General features: G+C 38.0%; 3 protein-coding genes across 3 annotated transcripts in view; all 3 read right to left on the bottom strand.

Annotated features, from left to right (window-relative positions):
- Positions 1 to 2,883, bottom strand: part of LOC103154387 (cholesterol 7-desaturase) — a 15,069-nt gene extending 12,186 nt beyond the window's left edge. Inside the window, exon 1 of the mRNA XM_007575653.2 lies at positions 2,309 to 2,883. Within this exon, the coding sequence (XP_007575715.1) occupies positions 2,309 to 2,678 (370 nt within the window). The 5' untranslated portion in view covers positions 2,679 to 2,883. The remainder of the gene's footprint in view (positions 1 to 2,308) is intronic.
- A 3,506-nt stretch (positions 2,884 to 6,389) lies between these two features.
- Positions 6,390 to 12,910, bottom strand: LOC103154388 (bile salt-activated lipase-like). The gene is made up of 11 exons (XM_007575654.2): positions 12,668 to 12,910; positions 12,336 to 12,483; positions 10,707 to 10,826; positions 10,430 to 10,627; positions 10,225 to 10,355; positions 10,025 to 10,132; positions 9,831 to 9,945; positions 9,497 to 9,683; positions 9,123 to 9,326; positions 7,873 to 8,082; positions 6,390 to 6,656 (listed from the first exon to the last, which is right to left on the bottom strand). Exons 1-11 carry the CDS (start codon positions 12,893 to 12,895, stop codon positions 6,467 to 6,469), a joined length of 1,839 nt encoding a protein of 612 aa, XP_007575716.1. The 5' UTR covers positions 12,896 to 12,910; the 3' UTR covers positions 6,390 to 6,466.
- Positions 12,911 to 15,059: 2,149 nt separating this feature from the next.
- Positions 15,060 to 22,181, bottom strand: LOC103154389 (bile salt-activated lipase-like). Its single transcript, XM_007575655.2, has 12 exons — positions 22,088 to 22,181; positions 21,055 to 21,130; positions 20,748 to 20,895; positions 19,256 to 19,375; positions 18,990 to 19,187; positions 18,783 to 18,913; positions 18,006 to 18,113; positions 17,798 to 17,912; positions 17,024 to 17,210; positions 15,676 to 15,879; positions 15,394 to 15,594; positions 15,060 to 15,315 (listed from the first exon to the last, which is right to left on the bottom strand). The coding sequence occupies exons 1-12, from the start codon at positions 22,114 to 22,116 to the stop codon at positions 15,132 to 15,134; spliced, it is 1,701 nt and encodes a 566-aa protein (XP_007575717.1). The 5' UTR covers positions 22,117 to 22,181; the 3' UTR covers positions 15,060 to 15,131.
- Between the last annotated feature and the right edge of the window lie 108 nt (positions 22,182 to 22,289).

Raw genomic sequence — 22,289 nt, forward strand, 5'->3', positions numbered from 1 at the left:
TTTAATCTAATAAACCAATAATCAACTAGTTGAGTATAATTTTCCTGAAGTTTGATGATTTTTTTTGTCTTGTTCTGCCCCATAAAATGACAGTAATACCTTATAAAGGAACTGAAATGAACTCTGTCGCCTGGTTAATTAGCAGCTAGTTCAGCCAGGAGGAAGTTTGTCATATTATTTAATGAACTCGTTGCCTTCCAGCCACACCTCTTCATTTCAAAGGTAACCACAGGTCAAAGACAAGGTCAGAGAGTTTATCAGGAACTTTGTTTCTGCAGAAATGTTTCCAGGGACCCCAAAACAAAACCCAAAACTTCTCTGTGAGTCACAACAATCTGGTGTCCTGGCACCAGCTCAAACAGAACCAGGAAAGAAAATAAAAAGCAAACACACAAGAAGCTTGTGGAAAATTTTGAGGTGAAATAAACCACAAGTAAAAAAGTGTAAAAACTATCGGTTTAGACTGATATTTTCTTTCACTTCCAGGCTGTTTTGCTGCCTTTTGTTCCCAGTTTCACCATTAAATGTTTACAGTTTCACAACGAATCCAAGAGAAAACCCAAAGTGTTGCAAAGTGGGTTCTGCTGAACAGGTATAAATTCCTAGTCCTGGTTTCAGAGCCACCAACGCGGCAAGTGAAACTAAAAGAGGCTGCGGCGTTTATGTTGGAGCGCTGACAGCAACGAAGAAGACTACTGACTAGACAAGCAGGAAGGAGAGAAAAGGCGCAGAAGAAAGTGGCTGCATGGAAAACTATTAACAGAAAGTTGAGTGGAAGGAAAACCTGAGGTAGAAAAAAGGCGCGGAAGTGTTTTAAAACACGCAGATATCTCCAGAACAACTTCCTTCTTTATGTGAAGTGTTTTAACAAGGCAAAATCAAAGTTATCAGAATATATTTACAAAAATAATCCTCTATCCAGGAAAATTCAGTCGAAGGAAAAACAGTGGGTGGATAAAAACAGCCTTGAGAGAAATGTGGAACAAAACAAAGCTGCACTGAGCAGATATTGGGATTCACTGGGATCAATAAAGTATTTTTGGATTTTAATTGAATTTAACTGAAAATACTGAACACACTTTCTAGTAGAAATATGATCCTACGTCGGTTACTGGTGTTATGCAATAATCTGACTTCCTGGGAAACTGGATTTGGAATTAGTTTTAAAGAAATAAAAGATAAATAATTAAGTTTATTTCACATGAAACTATCAACATGAATCTTGGAAACTGTAGCTTCCAACCTCGGAGGCGGAGCTAGGTCCACTGAGGTGTTTTGCACGGCTGAGTGGTTGCCATGGGAACTGCGTCACGAAAAAATAAAAATAAAAAATAAATAAATAAAAAGTTTTGGCACAAGGATGATTTGGTTTTTTGGCATCAAAACCGCAATGAAAACTAATTTTTCGCATCAACACCAGTCACACGATCGACAGGATGTTACTACTGGTAGAAACTAAGAAGAAGACAGGAAGTAGACGGAAGATGTTTTGTTAAACTTATTCATGTTTTGATCTCAATTGTGTTTCTTAAAATTTTCTACATTAAACGGAATGCCAAAGAAGTTTTGCTCACTTTTGTAAAGAAAGTGCAGCTACAACAGATATTTTTTAAATGGGGTAATAACTTTAAAACATGACAAAAAACTAAAACAAACTATTTTGCATAATCCTACCCTTGACCAGTAACCCTGTTTAGTCTAGCCAGTTTTTTCCTCAAATATTAGTTAAAGTTAAACTTAGTTACATTGAATCAATTACATTTACTTCAGTAATATTTTTGAAAAAATGTATTTTTATGAGTATTTTTACTTCACTGTACTTTGAGTAATTTATTATGAAGTATTTCTACTCTTACTTGAGTCAAATTGCTGGATTTTCTTCCCACTGAATGAAAAACAAACATGTTTTAACCAAAAATTCACCAGATACACACCTGCAGTTTCTGATAGTTTCATAAGTTTTTATATCGAAAGAAACTGATTTAGAAAAAAATATTTTTGCTACTTATATCAATTTTTGTAATTTTGTAGAAAATCCACTTCACTTTATATTTTGGTCGTTCGATTACGTAAATATTACATGATTGATAATTTGATTACTTTTTACTCTTAATCGAGTAATTTCTTTTACTTTTACTTCAGTAAAATCTTTGCGTTCTCGCAGTTTCCACACGTCTGTGAATATGACGTCACTCTTCAACACTCTTTGGCAAAATAAAATATCAGAATAATTGGAAGTAGTTTGCATATTTTCTGTGTTTCCAGAACAAACTAAAGTGGAATTTCAGCGTTAAAAGTTGCGCCATACCTAGAATATAGGCGCTTCTGACCTCTCCCCGGCCCAGCATGTGGGAGTCCAGAACCCGGTACCAGCCGTTCGGATAAACCGGCGGCAGCTCCCCGACTTTCCTCCGGCGGCGCGCCTCGTTCGCGGCCCGGGCCTTGGTGCGCCCGTCCTCGGCGATGTATCCCACATCCTCCGGGGTCCGGAGCAGCTCCAGGGGCTGGAAGAGCAGCCGGTGCAGCCGGACCAGAACCAGGACGGTGACTCCGGCCGCCACGCACAGGACGAGCCGCTTCGCAAAGCCCCAGTCCTCCAGGTGGAAATCACCTGAGGGAAGCGTGAGGAGGACGGCTCCGAGTCCCAGTCCCACAGCCAGAGCCGCGTTGTTGGGCATGTTGTCCCTCGGGGGCCTCGGTATCTGCAGGCGGTTCGGGTTCAGGAAGTTACACTACAAGTTCGGATTTATTTACAGGCGTGTTTGCGCGTTAACGCCACATCTGAAGCTGGAAAGTTTTGGGGAGGATGGTTTTCCAAAAGGCTGGTGCTGCAACTCAGCAGCAGGGTTGAAGTTGAATTAAAAAAAAAAAGTAGGCCAACAGCAGAGAGGATTTGGATGAAAGTTCGCCAGAAGGTGTCACCATCAAGGCTCATCAAGTCTCACTGCGCCATGATTTAAGAAGATTGATCCAAACAGTGTGAAATATTTATGTTTTTTATTATTATGTTGGTCATTTTTATATGGCATTGTATTAGGGCCGTTGTAATAGGAAAAAAGGAATACATTTCTGCCAAAAAACTAAAATTTTGAGATTAACCTTAGAAATTTACTAGAAAAAATGTTGCAATTTCAGAGTTTGGAAAAAAACAAACAGACATTTTGAGATTAATCTGAGAATGTTTTAATATATTTTTTTAATTTTCTGAGTTTCAAAAGTGAAAATTTGAGATTCAAAAGTTCCAAAATTTTGACTTATTAAGCCAAGAAATTTCCTTGATTTTTTTTCTAGAACATTTCTGAGATTAACCATTAGGTTCAAAAATTTTCTCACAAATATTTGACTTTAAAACTTAAGAGTTTTCAAGTTTTCTCTAGAAAATGTCTGAGTTCAATTTCACAGTTTTTTCTCAAATTTTTTCACGTTTTTTTCAAGAAATGTTTTAAAATTAATCTCAAAACATTTGCTCAAGGCTATAAATCTGTTTGCGCCTGTTTGTAGCTGTAAATTTGCAGTTTGTGTTGAAGGTGTGATTTTGCCTCTGGGTTTTTGGCATTATGTAGCAGAGAGGTGATGGCACACCCAAGTTTTTAGGCAACATCAAAGGCAGTGTGACACCTTCAGCATTAAAATTGTTTATTTTGGAAACCGTTTAAATGTGTTTTCATAATGAAGATGTTGCATCATAACTGAAGTGCCAAACAGACTTCAGTCCTGACCTGAACTCAGCCTCTCCCATCTGTTCGCGTCTCTTCAACATTGGCTAGCAGCTCAGATCTGAAAGAGTTTCAGCAATCGTTTTTACATAAACTCAGACTTTGAAATGTAGATTATCCAGAGATTCCGGTAAGACGCTAATCATCAGCAGCTGGCGTTCAGCCATGCCGCCCTACCCTGTTAAACACAAACAGATCCCCTCCAGGCTCTCGTGACGGTTCACAAGAAAACTTCTGGATCATCCTCCCAGGTCATCGAGGGAACGTTGAAGACATCTTCATGAAGGACGGCGTTGATATCGTCAGGGAAGAATCACATTAAACCACGATTCAAAGTGTATTTCAATCCACTTTATAATGGCACCTGTTTGAACAGGAGGTGTGCTATTATTCAGGTTTATTACCTTCATCTGTTACTGCCAGCTTAAGCTAAATTGCCCCTGGAGGATAATAAAGATACCTGGGCTTTGACTCTTCAGCAGCCGTTGCATTAGAAGTACTTTAGATTTAATGTTTAAGTTGTCGTAAAACATCAGCCCATTGATAAAAGATGAGAGAGTGGATTTAAAGTGACAGCTGATTACATTTTTACTTCAAAAATGTTTTCTCTACATAAAAAAATGGAAGTTGGTGCTTTGAATGAACAAAAGCTTTCAACTGCAACAGAACAATATTCAAGGGGGTATTTCTTGTTTTGCATGCGTCTTATTTTATGAACTATGGATGGTTCATAAATCATTTCACCAACCAATAAAGACATTATGTATTAAACTAACCAACTGACCAAACAAGAAACTAGCTACCAATGAAACAAAAGACCAGCAAACTGAACAGCCAACACAGCAATTATTCAGTCTGCCAATCATGATCTAACAAACCTGCTAACCAACCAAGTGGCCAAAGAATTGGCCAATTACATATTCCATCTACCAAACACAGAGCTGCCAACCAATCAACCCAACCAACCAACAAATTAATCAGCTAACAATCTAACCAAGAAACCAAATAATTAGCCAACCAACCAACAAACCAATTATTCAATCTGCCACGCAGGACCCAACAGACCTACTAATCAACCAAGTAGCCAAACTATTCTTCAGTCGACCAACCAGCCAACAAACTAACCAAACAAACTATTAATCAACCAACAACCAGGCCAGTTATTAATCCTACCAGCCATGATCCAACACACCTACTAACAAATTACCAAAACAACTAACCGACCAATTATATATTCAATCTGTCAAACACAGACCTGCTAACCAGTCAACCAACCAAACAACAAAACAATCGACCAACTGATCAAACTATTCAAGACACCAACTAATTAGCCAACCAAAAAACAAACTAATTATTCAATCTACCAAGCAGGATCCAACAGATTTGCTAACCAACCATTCAAATAATCAACCAACCAATTAATCAGGCAACCAAATGACCAACCAACCAGCTATTCCACCTACTAATCATTATCCAACTGACCTGTTAATAATCAATGATACCTCAGCCAAACAACCAATTAATAAGCCAACTAAGACAACCAACCAACATTTGTTCAACCTACTAGTCATGATCCAACAGACTTGCTAACCAACGAACCAGTCAACTAACCAAACCATTCCTCATCCAAACATCTGTCCAGCAAGCAAAATAACAAATGAATCACAAAATTAAAACAACCAACCAACACAACCCACCAGTCATTATCCTACATACCTGTTAACCAACTGACCAACCACCCTACCAAACCATTCCTCACTCAAACATCCAACCAAATAAGAAATGAATCAGCCAATTAAAACAACCAAACAACACACCAAATGTTCAGCCCACCAATTGTAATCCTATATACCTGCTAACCAACCAACCAACCAACCAACCAGCCAAAAAATGTCAAACATGCACTCAACCACAAACCTGCTAACCCACCAATCTACCAATTCCACACCCAAACATCCAACTAACCAAATAACAAATGATTCATATTGACAAAACTGTAAAAATATTAGATTAATATTTGTTTCTCTTCTTAAGTTTTGGAATAAAAATAATTAATCACTAACATACAGGAATATTTAATTTTGGGTGGGAGTCATGTTGATAATGAAAATTCTAAAAAAAAATACTAGACATAAATATTTTCATAATATTTCAAATACATTTAAATAAGGTTTGCTCATATTTTCCTCTTTATATCAAAGTTCACAAACAGCAGAAGGACTTTAGACAAATGGGTCATAAGCGCCACCTGCTGTTGTTTTTGCGAACTGAATTCAATTAATTTCATAAAAATATTTTTTAAATATTTTACTTAAATAAATTGACTTAATTAAAATATAGCATTTTACTTAAATGAAAACAAAAACTAATGGAAAAAACACAAATCATGTACCTTTATTATTATTATTATGATTATTATTATTATTATTTATTATTAATAATAATATAAATATTGATAGTAGTAATAATTTACTACTATCAATATTCTTATTATTAATAATAATAATGATAATTTATTTATTATTAATTTTACATATAAATCTGAAAGTATTGCAACATAAAAATAATAAAAATGTAAATCAATATTATTTTAATATTTATTTGAAAACAATGTGTACACAGTTTAAAGTAACCAGTTTAAACACAAGTAAGTAAACAAAAAAAGTAGACAAGTGTTTTTATTTCTTTCATCCATTTATTTTTATAAACCAAGACTTGTGATGGAGGGCTTCATCTCCAGCCGGAGCTCTTCACTCTGAGTCGGCGTACATGGTGGGAAGGTTGGGCAGGATGTTGGTCCAGAAATTCACAAAGCGCAACCTCAGCTTCTCTCCCACGGAGGTGCTGTCCATGTCGCCATTGATCTCCACAAACTGGTGTCCAAAGGCCGAGAATTGTGGCCACGAAACTGGGACGCTCAGGCTTCCTCTGTTGGGGTCTCTGCGAACCAGAGAGAAACAAAATGTAGGTCAGTCTATCTCAAACCGCAGTCCGCGGGCACCCCTAGTGGTCATAAAGGTAACTGCATGTAACGGTTGATTTGCTGTGATGTCAGCTGTATGCCAGTTTGGTAAGCTAGCTAGCGTACGGCTAGTTTACCTCAAACCGCAGTCCGCGGGCACCCCTAGTGGTCATAAAGGTAACTGCATGTAACGGTTGATTTGCCGTGACGTCAGCTGTATGCCAGTTTGGTAAGCTAGCTAGCGTACGGCTAGTTTACCGAAGGATTGTGTTTAAAAATAATAATGAATAAATTGGCTTAAAACCGAGTCACTCAAAAGAAAAAGTGAAGATACCAGTGGAAAGAAAACAACGCCAGGACTACTTATGTGAAGAAGCCAAATCATTCATGGTAAGAGTTTGGATGTGTCGTTTATGAACGAATTGATTCTTTTGAATGGTTGTAAGCTGTGAACGAGTCTGGGTTCTTTGTCTTTTACGACCTTACTTGCCTAATGCTAGGCTCGCACCTGAACAACTATTGTTATTTTTTATTTAATTCAAAATTATGAAATTCAATGTAATTATTTAAATACAATAGATAAATAGCTACAATCTATGAAATTGGTGGTAATTTTATATTTTAGAAGAGGAGTTTTCTTTTTGGAATAGCAACTCAAGTCTTTTTCTTTTTCTTTTGTTTTTTTGGCTTTCTGGCTTTAATTTTGAGAAAAAAATATCACCTCATTGAATTCTCAAAATTTTGATTTTTCAGAATTCTGACTATTTTTCCTCATAATTTTGTACTTTTTTCTAAGAATTCTGATATTTTTCTCAGAATTTGTACTTTTTTTCCTCCGAATTCTGACTTTTGATCGTAGAAGACTAAAGTCATAATGATTCTGGTAAATTCTGAGAAAAAAGTTAACATTCTAGGAAAAAAATAAATATTTGTTCAGTGTACCTAATCCTCTTCCGTTGAAAACTTCTTTCATTTAATTGATTAATATATTGTTTAAGCTTACAAAAGTTATTTTTAAGGTTCTATTTACATGTCCCTCTGGACCACATAAAACTTTATGGCGGGCCAGTTTTGGCCCGTGGGCCTTGTGTTTGACACATGTGGACAAAGTGGTTCTCATCCTGACAAAGTTTGAGAAACACTGATGTGGATCTATTTCCACGCTTGTAAGTGGATTTTGGGTTGTATTCATACCCTGTTTTGGCGAAGTTGGTCCAGTAGGCGATCATGTACCCAGAGGCGTCCCGATGGCGCGGCGCGTACCCCAGCGGGGTGGAGAAGGGCTTTCCAAAGACGTACTGCAGGTCGTCAGCGTGGTCGGCGCCCATCCAGCTTGGGTAGGGGCCGAGGAGGCCTCCCATACGGTTGGGCTCAGAGAAGAGGTACGAGTACGTACGACCAGTTCTTCAGTGGAAAACAAGAGGATGTAATGGATTAAAACAAATATCACCTGCTGAAGCTGATGAATATTCATACAAAGACTCACAAAAGTATTCATTTCCCAGAGAAATGAATACTTCCTGAGGAAAAGTATTCATCAAATAACCTTTAATTGTAAGGGAAGAGCATAAATGTGGGTAGAAAGAAAAAAACAGTAAATTGTTTTGCCATTTTTTTGTCATCAAAACTTGAAAACTGTCAGGTCCTGCTAGCAAGCTTGCTAACTAAATTTTTTTTTTTCAAGGTAAATGTTTTTCTTACTAACTAAATATTCAGTTTGGAGCTAGATATTTAATTTGTAAACTAAATATTTCACTGGCCAAGTAAACATAGATATAAAGTGAGGCTAAATATTTAGCTTGTTAGCTAAATTTGGTTTAATTTACTGCTAAACATTTAAATTACAAAATAAATATTTAGTTTGTAGCTAGATTATGTAGTTTGTGAAATACATTTTTAGCTTGCTAATTAAAATTTAGTATGAAGCCAAATATTTAGCTTGCTAACTAAGTCTTCAGCTTGGAGCTAAATGTTTATCCTCAGGCTAAATATTTAGCTTGCAAACTGAATATTTAGTTTGTAAATAAATATTCATCTTTCTAATTAAATATTTAGTTTGGAGCTAAGTGTTTGGTTTGAGGCTAAATATTTAACTTCCTAGCTAAATATTAGCTAAATATTTGGCTTCTTAGCTTAACTCAATATTTAGTTTTGAATTGGATATGTAGTTTGTAAAATAAGTATTTAGCTTGCTGGTTAAATATAAATGTGAAACTATGACATTTTATGAATTAACATGGTTGAAATATAACTTTGAAAAATAAACCAACATTTTTTACTTTTATGACAGGTTAAAAAACAAATACTTGTTAAAATTTTCACTTTTTAACATTACAATCAGCACACTGTTTTGATTAATGCCAGCTCAAACGTTGAGCCCAGCCTTTACAGAAATGCCTGAAACATCTGAGAGTGATATTTGTAAACGCAGATTTTCTTCTTACCCTGAATTGGAGGCATGAAGATAAAGAGCAGCCTGAGTGGGAATCAGGAAAAGGTAGTCCGTTTCGATGGCCACAACAGTTTTCTTGACAGTCTCTCTGCTGGGTGTGGTTCCCCAGTCCAGGGTGTACGTGGAGAAGGCGTTTTCAAAACCAAGCGTCCCCTTGTCCTTGGTAAAGGAACTCAAGAGCCTCTTGACATCATCACTGCAGTCAGCAGAAGGATGTAAGACACATATTTATATTTAATGATACATTTGACCATTTTAGATGATGAATTATTGGGAGCAAATGCCACAGAAACTCTCAAACCTTTTCTACCTTTCCTTACCTGCCCCCAATACACTAAATGCTTCACAAAGTTCACTTGAACTCACACAGGGGTGTCCAACAATGCAGAGTTGATTGAAGGGACATCAATGCCTGTGAAGATGTGTCCGTCCATGTCATTGGCTCCGGCCATGTAGTCGACGTCGGCGGCATTGTGGAACAGATTGGATGGATCATCCGGCAGGAAGTCGCCATCAATCACAGGAGACAGAGCCAGGTTGTTCACCAGAGGGTCTGGTCAATGGAGAAACAGCAAAATGCTAGGCTAAAGCGATCAAGAACATTTGTGTATTTACATAGCAATGTTCCGCTGTGCTGTGGAGAGATTCTTGAAGACATAAAGCTGTTTAAAAGTAGGTCAGTATTCAGCCTTTGACTTACTGTCGGGTGAGCCAGAGAGATGGATCTTTCCTGCCAATGTCAGAGCCTTGGGGTCGGTCATTCTCAGACAGGTGGCCATGCGACTATCGATGGGACAGTTGACTTGTAGAGCAACCTGAAAGGTTGGGTTCCAAAAACAACCTGTCGTATTTCAGATCATCCATAAAATGAAAAACACAGGAGGAGCCATGTACCTCTTCAGCAAACTTGCGAGGGTTTTGGTTGATAGCCCAAGGGGAAAGGGCGACCCCACTTTGGGAGATGGCTCTCTTGATCATCCCCTTGTTGTGGGGAGTGAGAATCTAGGAGACAAGAAAACAACAGAAAGCAGATTCTTTTTAAAAAGTACTACCTAAAAATTGATTTAGATATTTTGCTTTGGGCAGCTTCTGACCTGGAAATTAACACTGGCTCCCCCGGCGGATTCTCCAAAGACGGTGATGTTGCTGGGGTCTCCTCCAAATGAGCGGATGTTTCTGTACACCCATGCAATGGCGGCCTGCTGGTCCCACAGCCCATAATTTCCTAAACATGATCCAAAGCGATGTTTGCAAGAAAAGAGTCAATTGAAACTCTGGATATTTTCAAAAGACACCTACCAGGCATAGTAGAGTCTCCAGCACTCAGGAAGCCAAGGGATCCCACACGGTATCCCAATGTCACCACAATGACATTTCCTCTCTCTGCGAGTTCCTGTCCGCTGTACAGATAGTTATCCAGGAAGTTAGCACCCTGCGAGGCTCCAACCAAGAAAGCTCCACCGTAAATCCAGACCATGACGGGCAGATTGGAGGCCACTGAAAATTTAAGGGAACATTATTACAGTTAGTCTTGGTCAAATTTCAGTCACACTTGGTGCTAAGTCTAAGGATTTACATGAGTTGATGTGAGGAACCCAGATGTTCAGGTAAAGACAGTCCTCGCTGCCATAGACGTCGTTCATGAGAATCGTCAGCTGAAGGCATCTGGGCTTGAAGCTTGTGGTCTTCAGAGTACCTGATCAGAATTAACACAAACATTTTAAGATGACTGTTGGATTCAATCCTCCGATTCCACTAGGGGGCTCTACAGTTTATGTCACACAGGGTTAAAGTGACTTCCCGGCAGACCGGAAGTGACTTGACGACGAACCGGAAGTAGTTTTATGTCGACGCAATCACGCTAAATTAACCTTAAAACTACTTCTTTCTTACGTCTTTGTGTATTGCCCAAAATGGTGAGTTGATGCTGAATGTTGTTAGCTACTGAAAAATACTTTTTTCATTCTACCTGTGGGTTTTGGCAAATTAGCTTTAAGCTAATGAAAATGCTAGTGGTTTCAATGAGTTGTTTTGTACATCAGCAGCTAATTAGCATAATGCTAGCTCTCGTTTATTGCGCAGTGGTATTTAACCCTGATGTTTATTATACTGTAAAGTGTTGAAGGAGTAAACTGTGTTTTATAATTTGTTGGTTAAATCAAGCATAATTACCCAAAAGTTGTTCTCAAGTAAGAGTACAGATACGTCGACATGTTTTTACAAAAGTAAAAGTAAAACGTAGACATCCAAAATAATTACTCAAGTAAGAGAAAAAATGTATTTGGTAAAATGGCTCAACTCCTGAGTAACTGATCAAATTACCAGTAATTTATTATTTAAAAATTACATAATCAGATGGACCAAAATATAGAGTTTCATGGACATTTTGGTATTTTAAAGACCAAAATGACAATAATTTTGTCATCATTTTTGTTACTTTTGATACATAAGTAACAAAATCAGGCAAAAGGAAATTTATTCCAAATCAGTTTCTTTCAATAAAAAACTAAAGAAACTTTAACAAAAACTGCAGGTGCGTGTCTGTGTCTGGTGAATCTTATTTGTTTTTTGATAAGTGGGAAGAAAATCCAGAAATTTTACTCAAGAAAGAGTAGAAATACTGCATAAAAAATAGTCACGTAAAGTAAAGAAAATACAGCGTAGTAAAAAAATTAGTAAAAGCAATTTTTTTCAAAAAAGTTACTCAAGTAAATGCAATTAAGTATTATTTACTCCCACCTCTGCAGATAAAGGTTTAAATCTGTGTTTTAGGTTTATTTTTATTGGAATATTATTCAATACCAAATATTGCAATTTAGTTTTTTCTTCATTTACAGTAAAAACACCCAGGAATGAAAAGCAAACCATTAGAATAAAACAAAATGTATTTAAAATTTTAGTCAACACAGGTTGTCAAGTAGTCGATCATTTTAAATATTTGCTGATAATGAGAAAAATCTTCACCAGACATCACAGATCCATGAGATAAAGAACACGTTTTCCTTTAAAGTCTATTGGGTTATAATGAATATAAAATGTTTGGAAGTCTTCAGCTTCCTGTTTCTGATCAATAAGTTGACCAATCAGGACACAGTTGGACATTAACGCTGATAAAGTCCCAGAATGGTTCCATACAGCTGAAATCTTTACTATAAAGGCTTTTTGTGACATGACTTTATCTGGTAACTGTGACTGGTTTACCCACCGTCCCAGCCAGAGTGACGCTTTGGCTTCTCAAACCTTCCAGGAGGCGCAGCGAAGGGGATGCCTTTGAAGACGTCCATGTGCCGCCCGGTCCCAAGGCGAATATTTTCCCCCTGCACCGCTCCTCCCTCGGTATTGACAATCCCGAGCTGCAAAGATAAACACGGAACAGCTCAGTCAGTAGATGTTTTTGTTTTTAATACACAAATAATTCATTTCTAGTCGTATTTAGAGCAGGTTTAACCAAAAACCTGTTATATTAGACTGTATTTTGGGTGTGGAAGACGGTGTAATTCCTCGACGTGAGGGTTTTGCTGTTGGAGAGAAACTCACGGAGTTGGCGGAGACGGCCTCCAGAAAAACGGCAGCAGCAACCAAAATCCCAAGCATGATTACCAGGATTGAACTGTGAGCAACAGGGTGGTGGTCAGTGGTGGTTATAAAGGAGACCTGCCCACCACACACCCTCCACAGCATCTGGCACACACACACCCAGTGTACAGCTTTTCCCACAGTTACACAATCGGTAACCAGCTCAGGTGTGCAGGCTCGAGACTGCATTGAATTATTCAAATATCACTTTTAAAACATCAGGAAAATGCTGTTGGTTTAAAGTTTAATTCCTGTTTTTGCTGCAGTTTTGGAACATGAATGATCAAGTAAAGTCACCAATGTTTGAAAAAGATACAAGATGTTATTATCGATTTGCCAAAAATCGATTTCAACCGGCTTATGTAATGAACCTATGTGAAAACTGACATGTGAGAAACTATTTTTGATGTTCTACCTCTAAATATTAACCAGATTCTCAAGGTTAAATAAAAACAGAAAACCTCCATCTTTGTCTGAACTTTATAGCTTTTATTTGACTTTTATATAACATTCAGAAAAATACATTTATATGATTTGTAGCTGCTTCACCAAGGTCAAAGTGCACGCGGCCGTCCTTTCAGAGGAACCTTTCATGTTGTGTTGCGACAGCATCCATCCGTCGTTTTTTTACCCTCCAAGGCCATTGGGCGAGAGGCGGCGTACGCCTGAACAGGTTGCCATGCCAACGCATGGGTACAACAACGTGAATGACTAAAAATAACTTTACCAGGAAGCCAGACTTGGTTTATACAGCTGTCCGACACAGCTTAAGTCCCAAAACACTGCACAGTATGTAAGGCTAAGTTTATGATACACTTCTTTATCAGTCTGACTAAATATAGACTTCATTAACAAAACATACACAATCTGTGAAATTCTGTAGTCTTTACCAGGTTCTAAGTTATTTAAATCTGTTTAGAAGAATACAACACGGCAAAATATTTTCAGTTAGCCTACCAAAACCTATAAGCAAAAAATTATCAATAAATCTGTTAATTTTAGCCTCTATTTCATAACTTCCTGTATATTATTCCTCAGTAGCACTGATAATTGTTTTATTTTTTATATATTTAGTTGTTCTTTTTGTCTCTGTTTCCTCCATTTCAGCTGGTGGTACTTTTTATTTTTCTAAAAGAAGTATAACGCCAAGTTTTATGCAGCTTAGCTGAGTAGCCAGTCAGGAAGCTACATGCTATCATGCTAGCTAGCTGGTAGAGAACGGGTGTCAAAGTCATTTTCATTTTGGACCAAATCAGGATCATGAATGCTCTTAAAGGGCCGGTTGTGCCAGAATGTATATATAAAACCTGTTCACAAACTGTTAAAATATCAATCAATTCTTGATAGTGAGGGACTGAAAAGATTATTGAACATATTTTCAGTCAATCCAAGACTGAAAATCCTGGAGGAATCACAAAATCAAGGATTTCGTGATTCGTTTTGTGATTTTTTGGGGGGGAAATATTTTCAATATTTGCACTTATTTATGACTGTAAATAGGACTTTTAATGCTCGCTGTATAGATCATGGACTATAATCTGACATCAGTTGAGGCTCAGGCATCTGTTTGGTACAAGTAAGAATGTTTTTGACAATTTTTGAGAAAAACCTATAATAAACTCCCAATTGTTGATTTTCCATGATAATTCTCAAGAAACTGGAGGGACTGATTGATATAATTTGGCCGTAAACAGATAAAAGCTGCATTGATTTGATTGATAACACAATAAGCACAATTAGTGTTTAGTCCAGAATCTAGAGGGCCCCATAAAAGGCTGTGGCGGGCCGGATTTGGCCCACGGGCCTTCAGTTTGACACACGTGATGTAGAGTTTGCGTATCATCACACATTGTACACAGTTTTTCAGATAAAAAAATGACACATCTGGACTTATCCAGATGTGGAAGCTGAGTTAAAAATAGATGCTAAAGAGGAGAAAGTAGAGCATGAAGTCATCGGCATTTAGACAAATCCATTTAATTTTCAGTATTTAAGGAAATAATTTACTTGTTTACCATTATAATGTTCCTTCTTGTGATGGATTTTATTATTTTACTTCCTAGTTCCGTGTTTTAGGAAGTTATTTAGACTAATTTTAAGTTTTTAACCACCAATGGCATAAAGGCCAACTGAAATGCAAAAATAAGGAAGTTTTACATTCTTGATTAATTTTTCTCATTTTTCTTTGTAGTTACAATAACTAAAGCACTATTGCACCTTTACAATTAGTCGGTGATACTTTCCAGAGCAATGTTAACAAGGCAGCAATAAAAATCTAAATACATCCATTTATTTTTTAAATATTTATTCAGTATAGTATTTTTTGTATGAATTAAAAACCAAGAAAGCAGTGTTTGCATTCCTCATGTGTTTATTTTTCATGAACCAGCCCCACTGAACATTGGCCTCATTGCAAACGCAGGTTTTATTCTGAGTAGATGGAGGGAAGGTTGGGAAAAATGCTGGTCCAGAAATTCACATAGCGCAACCTGAGCTTCTGCCTCACGTAGCCGGCGTCCATGTCGGAGTTGATCTCCAGGAACTTGTGACCACTGGCCGTAAATGTCGGCCATGTTGCAGGTACCTTCAGATCTCCTACGTTAGGATCTCTGCGAACCAGAGAAGAACATTTCACCAACCCAGATCTACTTCCAAGTCTGAAAACATATTTTGTGTTGCATTCGTACCCCGTCTTGGCAAAGTTGGTCCAGTAGGCGATCATGTGTCCAGACAGGTCCCGATGTTTCGGCCAGTACCCCAGCGGCGTGGAGAAGGGCTTTCCAAAGACGTACTGCAGGTCATCGGTGTGGTCGGCGCCCAGCCAGGGCTTGCCGTAGATTCCCAAACGGTTGGGCTCAGAGAACAGGTACGAGTAGGTGCGACCAGTTCTTAAATGGAGAAATAAAAAGATAAAACACCTTAATGATAACCAAATATGTTATATTTGTAAAAGGAGGCTGTATTCTTACCTGGCATTGGAGGCGTGAAGGTAAAGAGCAGCCTGAGTGGGAATCAGGAATATGTAGTCTGTTTCGATGGCCACCACAGTTTTCTTGAGGGTCTCCTGGCTGGGATTGGACCCCCAGTCCAAGGAGTAGGTGGAGAAGCCGTTCTCAAAGCCTTGGGTCCCTTTCTCCTTGGTGAAAGAACCCAGGAGCCTCTTGACCTCATCGCTTCAGTAAGGACAAGAATGTTGGACATTTAGATCTGATACAAGGCATCAAATCCTGTGCAAAGGTTTGAGTTCAACTTCCTTGTAGTTTTAAAGTGGTCAGTAGTGTCACCAGCCTTTTTGAAAGTGACCTTTCATGCTTCCTTAAACAGCTTAGGGTATATACAAAACATGTTCATTACACTTTTTGCACAAAATTATTCTCAGACAATGAGATTTTATCTGCTTTAGGGCATCTCGACACTTTAAATCCAAATAAAGAAGCTGCTGGCCACGCCCCCAACTCAGCGTCTACTCAATAGCTCCAAACAGATGCACAACTGTCTTGTGCCTTTGTAAATCTTTGAAAAGCAGAAGTGGAGCCTCCTGCACAGCCAGCCAAAACGCAGCAAGTGGGTTTCGCGTGGTACATCAACAACAAAAAAACTTGTCTTTTCCAGCAGCCATTGTACATGGCATATAGCGGTAAAACCAACTGACAAGAAGAGTGCTGCTACTCTGCTTGGGTTGCTGGGTGACGGGCTGAGCTCCTGGGGTTGCTAGGTAACAGCGCAGTGGCAACTGATTATCACTTAGCAATCAAATAACGTTTCCTAAACACCAAAAAACATGAACTTAGTGCCAAAAAACAGCTGGATGTTTTTTTTTTGTGTGTGTTTTGTTCATTTGAGAACCAAATGGACGTATAAAACCAGGTAAATGTGAAATTTGCATAATAAGTCTCCTTTAAAGGTTTTTCTTCAGCCTTTGGATGCTCAGATTTGGTCTAGATCCTGACCATTTCAGTTATTTCCAGAAGACATGTTGTATTTTCCTTCTCTAGCCGGACTCATTAAATATTCCGCATTTCTCAGAATAGAGTTTCTCTATTTTGTTACTCTTAGAATAGAGTTACAGTAAAATTGCATGTTTTATTCCAAACAATTTGAGCTACTAGCAACTGGACAATAGAAAAAAACAAAAAATGGGTAAATGCGCAACCAAAATCCAAGAAAAACCCTTGCAGGACCTCCAGAAAACTGACAGAAGTGATCACATCACTTTCAAACATTGCAAGCTCTTAAAATTAGAGGTGATTTGAAACTTTTACCTGCTTTCAACAGACTTATTGTGTCACAAATCTAGTAAATACAACTTGAACTCACACAGTGGTGATCGTCAGAAGAGAGTTGATGGACGGTACATCAAATATGGTAAACATGTGTCCGTCCATGTCGTTGGCTCCGGCCAAGTAGTCGATGTCGGCGGCGTTGTGGAACAGGTTGGACGGGTCGTCGGGCAGGAAGTCGCCGTCAACCACAGGACTAAGAGCCAGGTTGTAGATAAAAGGGTCTGACCAACAGAGACACTGGCTCAGATTAATCTGATTTAACAGCAAAACATATTTGCTTCAAATTTAAGAGACACTGATTTTCACCTCAAGTTTCCTTTTCATACTTCACTAAGAAAGTTTTTTATATTGAAAAAAAAGATGTTTAAAATCATCAATCAAAGTTATTTATCTCCAATTGACAAGAGTTTTCAACAAATGGGTCAAATTTGCTAGTGTTAGAAGTTCTGCTAACATTAGAAGCTACACTGACATTGTATTAGTAAAAATTAGCCAGTGCTAAAGCTAATGCTAAAGCGCTAAATTGAACCATTTTGACACCAACCTCAAGTCAATGAATTGTGTCACAACATAGATTTATTTGTGTTCAGAAAATGATTCTTTTGAACTTGTGGTTCCAGTCAGTAAAACTTCAACAAACATGTTGAACTTTATTCAAATGAAAGCTTATAAATCACCCAAGTAAATTAGCGCTTTTGAATTTATTTATAAAATTAATTTAGGCGAAGCTAAGTGTTTTCAAAGTTAGCTAGAATGCTAAAGTGCCACTGTTAGTGCATCAGCAGATAAGAAGCAGTGTGGAGCTTACCATCAGGAGAGCTGGTCAAAGAGACGGTTCCTGCTTTAGTGAGAACCTTTGGATCGGTCATCTTCAGACAGTCGGCCATTCTGCTATCAGTGGGGCAGTTGACTTTCAGAGCAACCTGGAGAAAAAGCACTAAAAATGTCACATTGCTGATGTTTTACAGTAGGCATTTCAACTGATCCCTAAAACATGGGTAATAGGAGCCACGTACCTCTTCGGCGTACTTGCGAGGGTTTCTGTTGATGGACCAAGGGCAAAGGGCGACGCCGCTTTGGGAGATGGCTCTCCTAATAAGTCCCTTGTTGTGAGGGGTGAGTGTCTGTCAGAGAAACAGGAAGCACATTTATTAACATCCTTTCAAAGTAATTAAGAAAGGCTTTTAGTAGTGATGGACATCGCTAACTAAAAAGTAAGTTGTGATAATGTTGAAGTGCTAATCATTAGCATTAGTTCCACTAACGCTAAAGTGTTACACTCGGACGGTATTCAGCAGAAGCTAACGCTAACGTGCTAAATTCAACCATGTTTAGTTTTACTAGCTCTGTTGCTGATTTAGCCTGGCTAACCATGGCAGGGTTGCACATGAGTTTTTAAATGTGTTTGTATTTTTCTATATACTTGCCAGTAGCTCAATAACATTTGTTAAAAAAAACAAGAGACAACATGAGAGGAAATGGAACTGCTGCGTAAACAGTCTTCACCCCCTTCAAAATAAAAGCATGAATATAAACATGGACTACTTGAAGAAGTCCTAACAGTCAATAACCAAAACTTCTAAACACACATTGAACTTTATTCAACTGAAAGTTTATGAAACAACCAAGAAGCAAAGTGCACTAAACAAAAAATTAGCTCTGCTATTAGCACATTAGCATATTGACAGTGGTAGTGTACCCACCAATGGCTTTTATCCATTCAATGTAACATCTGTTAAACAAGTGTTTCTGTTCTTAAAAATCTGGTGAATGGTACAGGTTAAACCTCTGACCTGGAAGCTAACACCGGCTCCCCCGGCGGACTCTCCAAAGACGGTGATGTTGCTGGGGTCGCCTCCAAATGAGCGGATGTTTCTGTGCACCCATGCAATGGCGGCCTGCTGGTCCCACAGCCCATAATTTCCTAAACGAGATCCGACAAGGTGAAGATTGCACAAAGCATTGAAGGTACCAGGTGGATCTTTTTAAAGGGTTCCTACCAGGAAGAGAAGAGTCTCCAGCACTCAGGAAGCCAAGGGTTCCCACACGGTATCCCAATGTCACAACGATAACATTTCCTCTCTCTGCCAGTTCCTGTCCACTGTAGAGATAGTTTCCCAAGTAGTTCATTCCAAATGACTCACCAAACATGAAAGCTCCACCGTAGATCCAGACCATGACGGGCAAATTGGAGGCCACTGGAAAAAAACTAAACTCAGTTGTGGTCTAAATTTGATCACCGCCGTAGGTAAATGTAGATATTTACATGAGCCAAGGTGAGGAACCCAGATGTTCAGGTAAAGACAGTCCTCGCTGCCAGAGACGATGGTCATGTAAGGGTCCAGTTGAAGGCATTTGTCCTTGAACTGGGTGGTCTTAAGTGTTCCTAATTAGGCACATCACAACACAAGGTGGGATTTTTAACTGATTAATTAACTAGTAGAAAATAATTCAATCAAATGGCAGCAACTCAATGCATTAATTCATCTAAATGTGATGACCTGATGAAATTCAAAGGGCTTGTTACAATTTCTCAGTTATATTTACTTCAGTAAACTTTTGGGGGAAAAAATACTTTTAGGAGTAGTTTTACTACACTGTTCATTTTACCTTTACTTGAGTAATATTTGTATAAAGTTTCACTACTTTTTAATCTATTATTGTGTAATTATGGCATTATTTTGTATCTTTTCCCCTAATTTTAGTCTTTAAAGTATCAGAATTTGAACATAGTTTTACATATTTGTCTGATGACTATTTTTAAAACATTAAATCAGATGTTCTGGTGCTCAGTACAGTTGCCTTTTCAACCAGATACTTTTTTACTCTCACTTGAGTAATTTTTTGAACGGCTAAGTTTTACTCCTACTTGAGTATAAATATGTTTAAGTAGCGTTATTCTTACTTTTTTATTTTCTGCAACACACCTCGTCAGTGATATTTTTGGTGAACATAAAAAAAAGAACGAAAGTGCATCTTGGGAAGCTGAGATACCTAGCTAAAATGCTACTTCACACGCTATTGGCTGCCGTTTACAAAGCAGCCAATCCAGTAGCGCCATTCATTTTCCTTGGCGCTGATTGGCTGAATGTAAGGAAGACCATTGACGTTAGCTTCTGCTGTAGTACTAACCATAGAGCTGCTAATTCGTCCTTATTAATTAATCCATATCAAGTTATATTCGGTGTGTAAGCTATTAAAAACAGGCAGTTAACAGTGTTGTTAGAAGAATTCTAAAATATTAACGGATTTTAGCTTTTCGTGGGCGAATGTAGTCCTTAATTTCCGTGAATATCGAGCGATCTTATTACCTTTAATTTTGTAGTTGATAGTAACTCATCTATCCAGTGATTTTAAGATAAAACCACATTTTGTTTCTCCCAAATACAGTAGCCATTTTCCAAAAACAAGTGACCACAATCTTGTTTCTACTGCTGGGAATGGACTAAATTGTTTTCAATTGTGCCCAAAAAGAACTTGCAAATGGGAAAAAAAAAATCTATTTGGTTAAATAAAATTTTGCATGTTTACTTTATTGCTAAGGAGGTAAAAACAAAACTATTCTAATTATATATATATATGTCAAAATAAATGTGTAATTGCATAATTTAAATAAATTACACCTAGACTACATATCTAATTATTTAAAGTAAGCAAAAATGAATACATTTATGTTGCTTCCTGGAAGTAAACAGAGTTATCCGGCTGTTTTGAACATCTGTCCTGGTTGTTATGGACGGTGTGTGAGGGTCACCCACCGCTCCAGCCTGGGTGACTCTTTGGCTTCTCAAACCTTCCAGGGATGTCAGCAAAGGGAATGCCTTTAAAAACGTCCATGTAGCGAAAGAAGCCCAGGAGAAGGTTTTGACCCGACACCAACCCTCCCTCGGTGGACACAGCCCCGAGCTGCAAGGGTTACAAACAGAAACTAAGACTGGATCATTTTAGGCTTAAATAAGTCCTTTTTGATAGAAAAACAAAAATTATTAGAAGCAATATAAGAACCTCTTTATCTCTAGACAATTCTGAATCTGTTGGTGTAAGTTTTGTTTTCTGAGGACTTACAGAGGTGGCAGAGATGGCCTCCAGCAGAACAGAAAGAGCAACCAAAACCCCGAGAACCGCCATCAGGAATAAAACCCTAAAAACCAGGATGATTGTCAGGGTCGCTCTTTTAAATACCATCTGACACATGTGCATACATGGCACATAATCATTAACCAGCTTGTGTGTGCCTGAGTTTTCTTCAGATAAATATTACACTTCACATAAAGAAACAACAGTCATCTTGTAAAGTTCAATGTCAGTTTTTCAACTTGATTGAAAATTGACTTTAACATGACCATAAATTTGCTAATTTCTTCAACTTCCAAGTCAGGAAAAGATCCAGAGTATGATATCAGTTTCTCAAAGCGAGCCAAAATGTTTTTTCCAAGTGTTGTTTTTTCCAATTCATGGAAATTTACTTATGCAATGAAATAAACTAAAAACAGGCGTGTGAAGGCTACGTTTTAGGCGTGCTGCACCTTTAAATGAACTCATTCTCAAGGATATATAAAAATAATTCAGACATGAACATTCAGAGACACATAAAAACGGTTACAAAATCAGTCTTCTATCACCTGAAGAACATTCTAGGTTTAAACAAGATATAAATATAGGGGAAAAAAGTTTATCTTTAGTTGAACTGACTACAACAATGTCATTTTAATCAAAAACAGAAAAAAATACTGTGAATGTGTGTTTTTGTCTGAGATTAGATTATTGCCTGTTATAAACTGATTTAGAAAACCAAAGTAACTTAATCACAGCGGTGTCTTCACAGATCTGCCTAAAACCCAGGCAGCTTGTTGATCCAGATCGCTGCTGCTGCTGCTGCTGTTCTCTCTAAAACCGGGAAGATCGAGAACATCACGCAGTTTTAAAGTCCCTGGAGCTCAAATACACTTTAAAATACTTCTGTTAGCTTATACATCGCTGAATGGCTTGGCACCAAAATACATTTAGGATCTGTTGTCATATCAACCGTAATGTTGTCATTTTTCTGCGTTTCGCCTCGCAGCACATCAGTAGTTTTTGGTTGAGTGTTTATATTCACCACAGAACCGCATGAAGCGCATTTTGCATCCCGCATCAGGCTTTGTTTGGACCATTTCTTTCCCGTTCTGATACTTCCTCCATCTGTTTCTGTCAACGGATGACCAGCGGCGCCCTCTGCTGGTTGGAGGCCAAATTACAACACTAAATAAGGTCTAACGGACGTTATTGGTCAATCGATTGGAACTAACTTTAATCTAGTG

The sequence above is a fragment of the Poecilia formosa genome, unplaced genomic scaffold, assembly GCF_000485575.1.
Source record: "Poecilia formosa unplaced genomic scaffold, Poecilia_formosa-5.1.2 Scaffold385, whole genome shotgun sequence".
NCBI lineage: Eukaryota > Metazoa > Chordata > Actinopteri > Cyprinodontiformes > Poeciliidae > Poecilia > Poecilia formosa.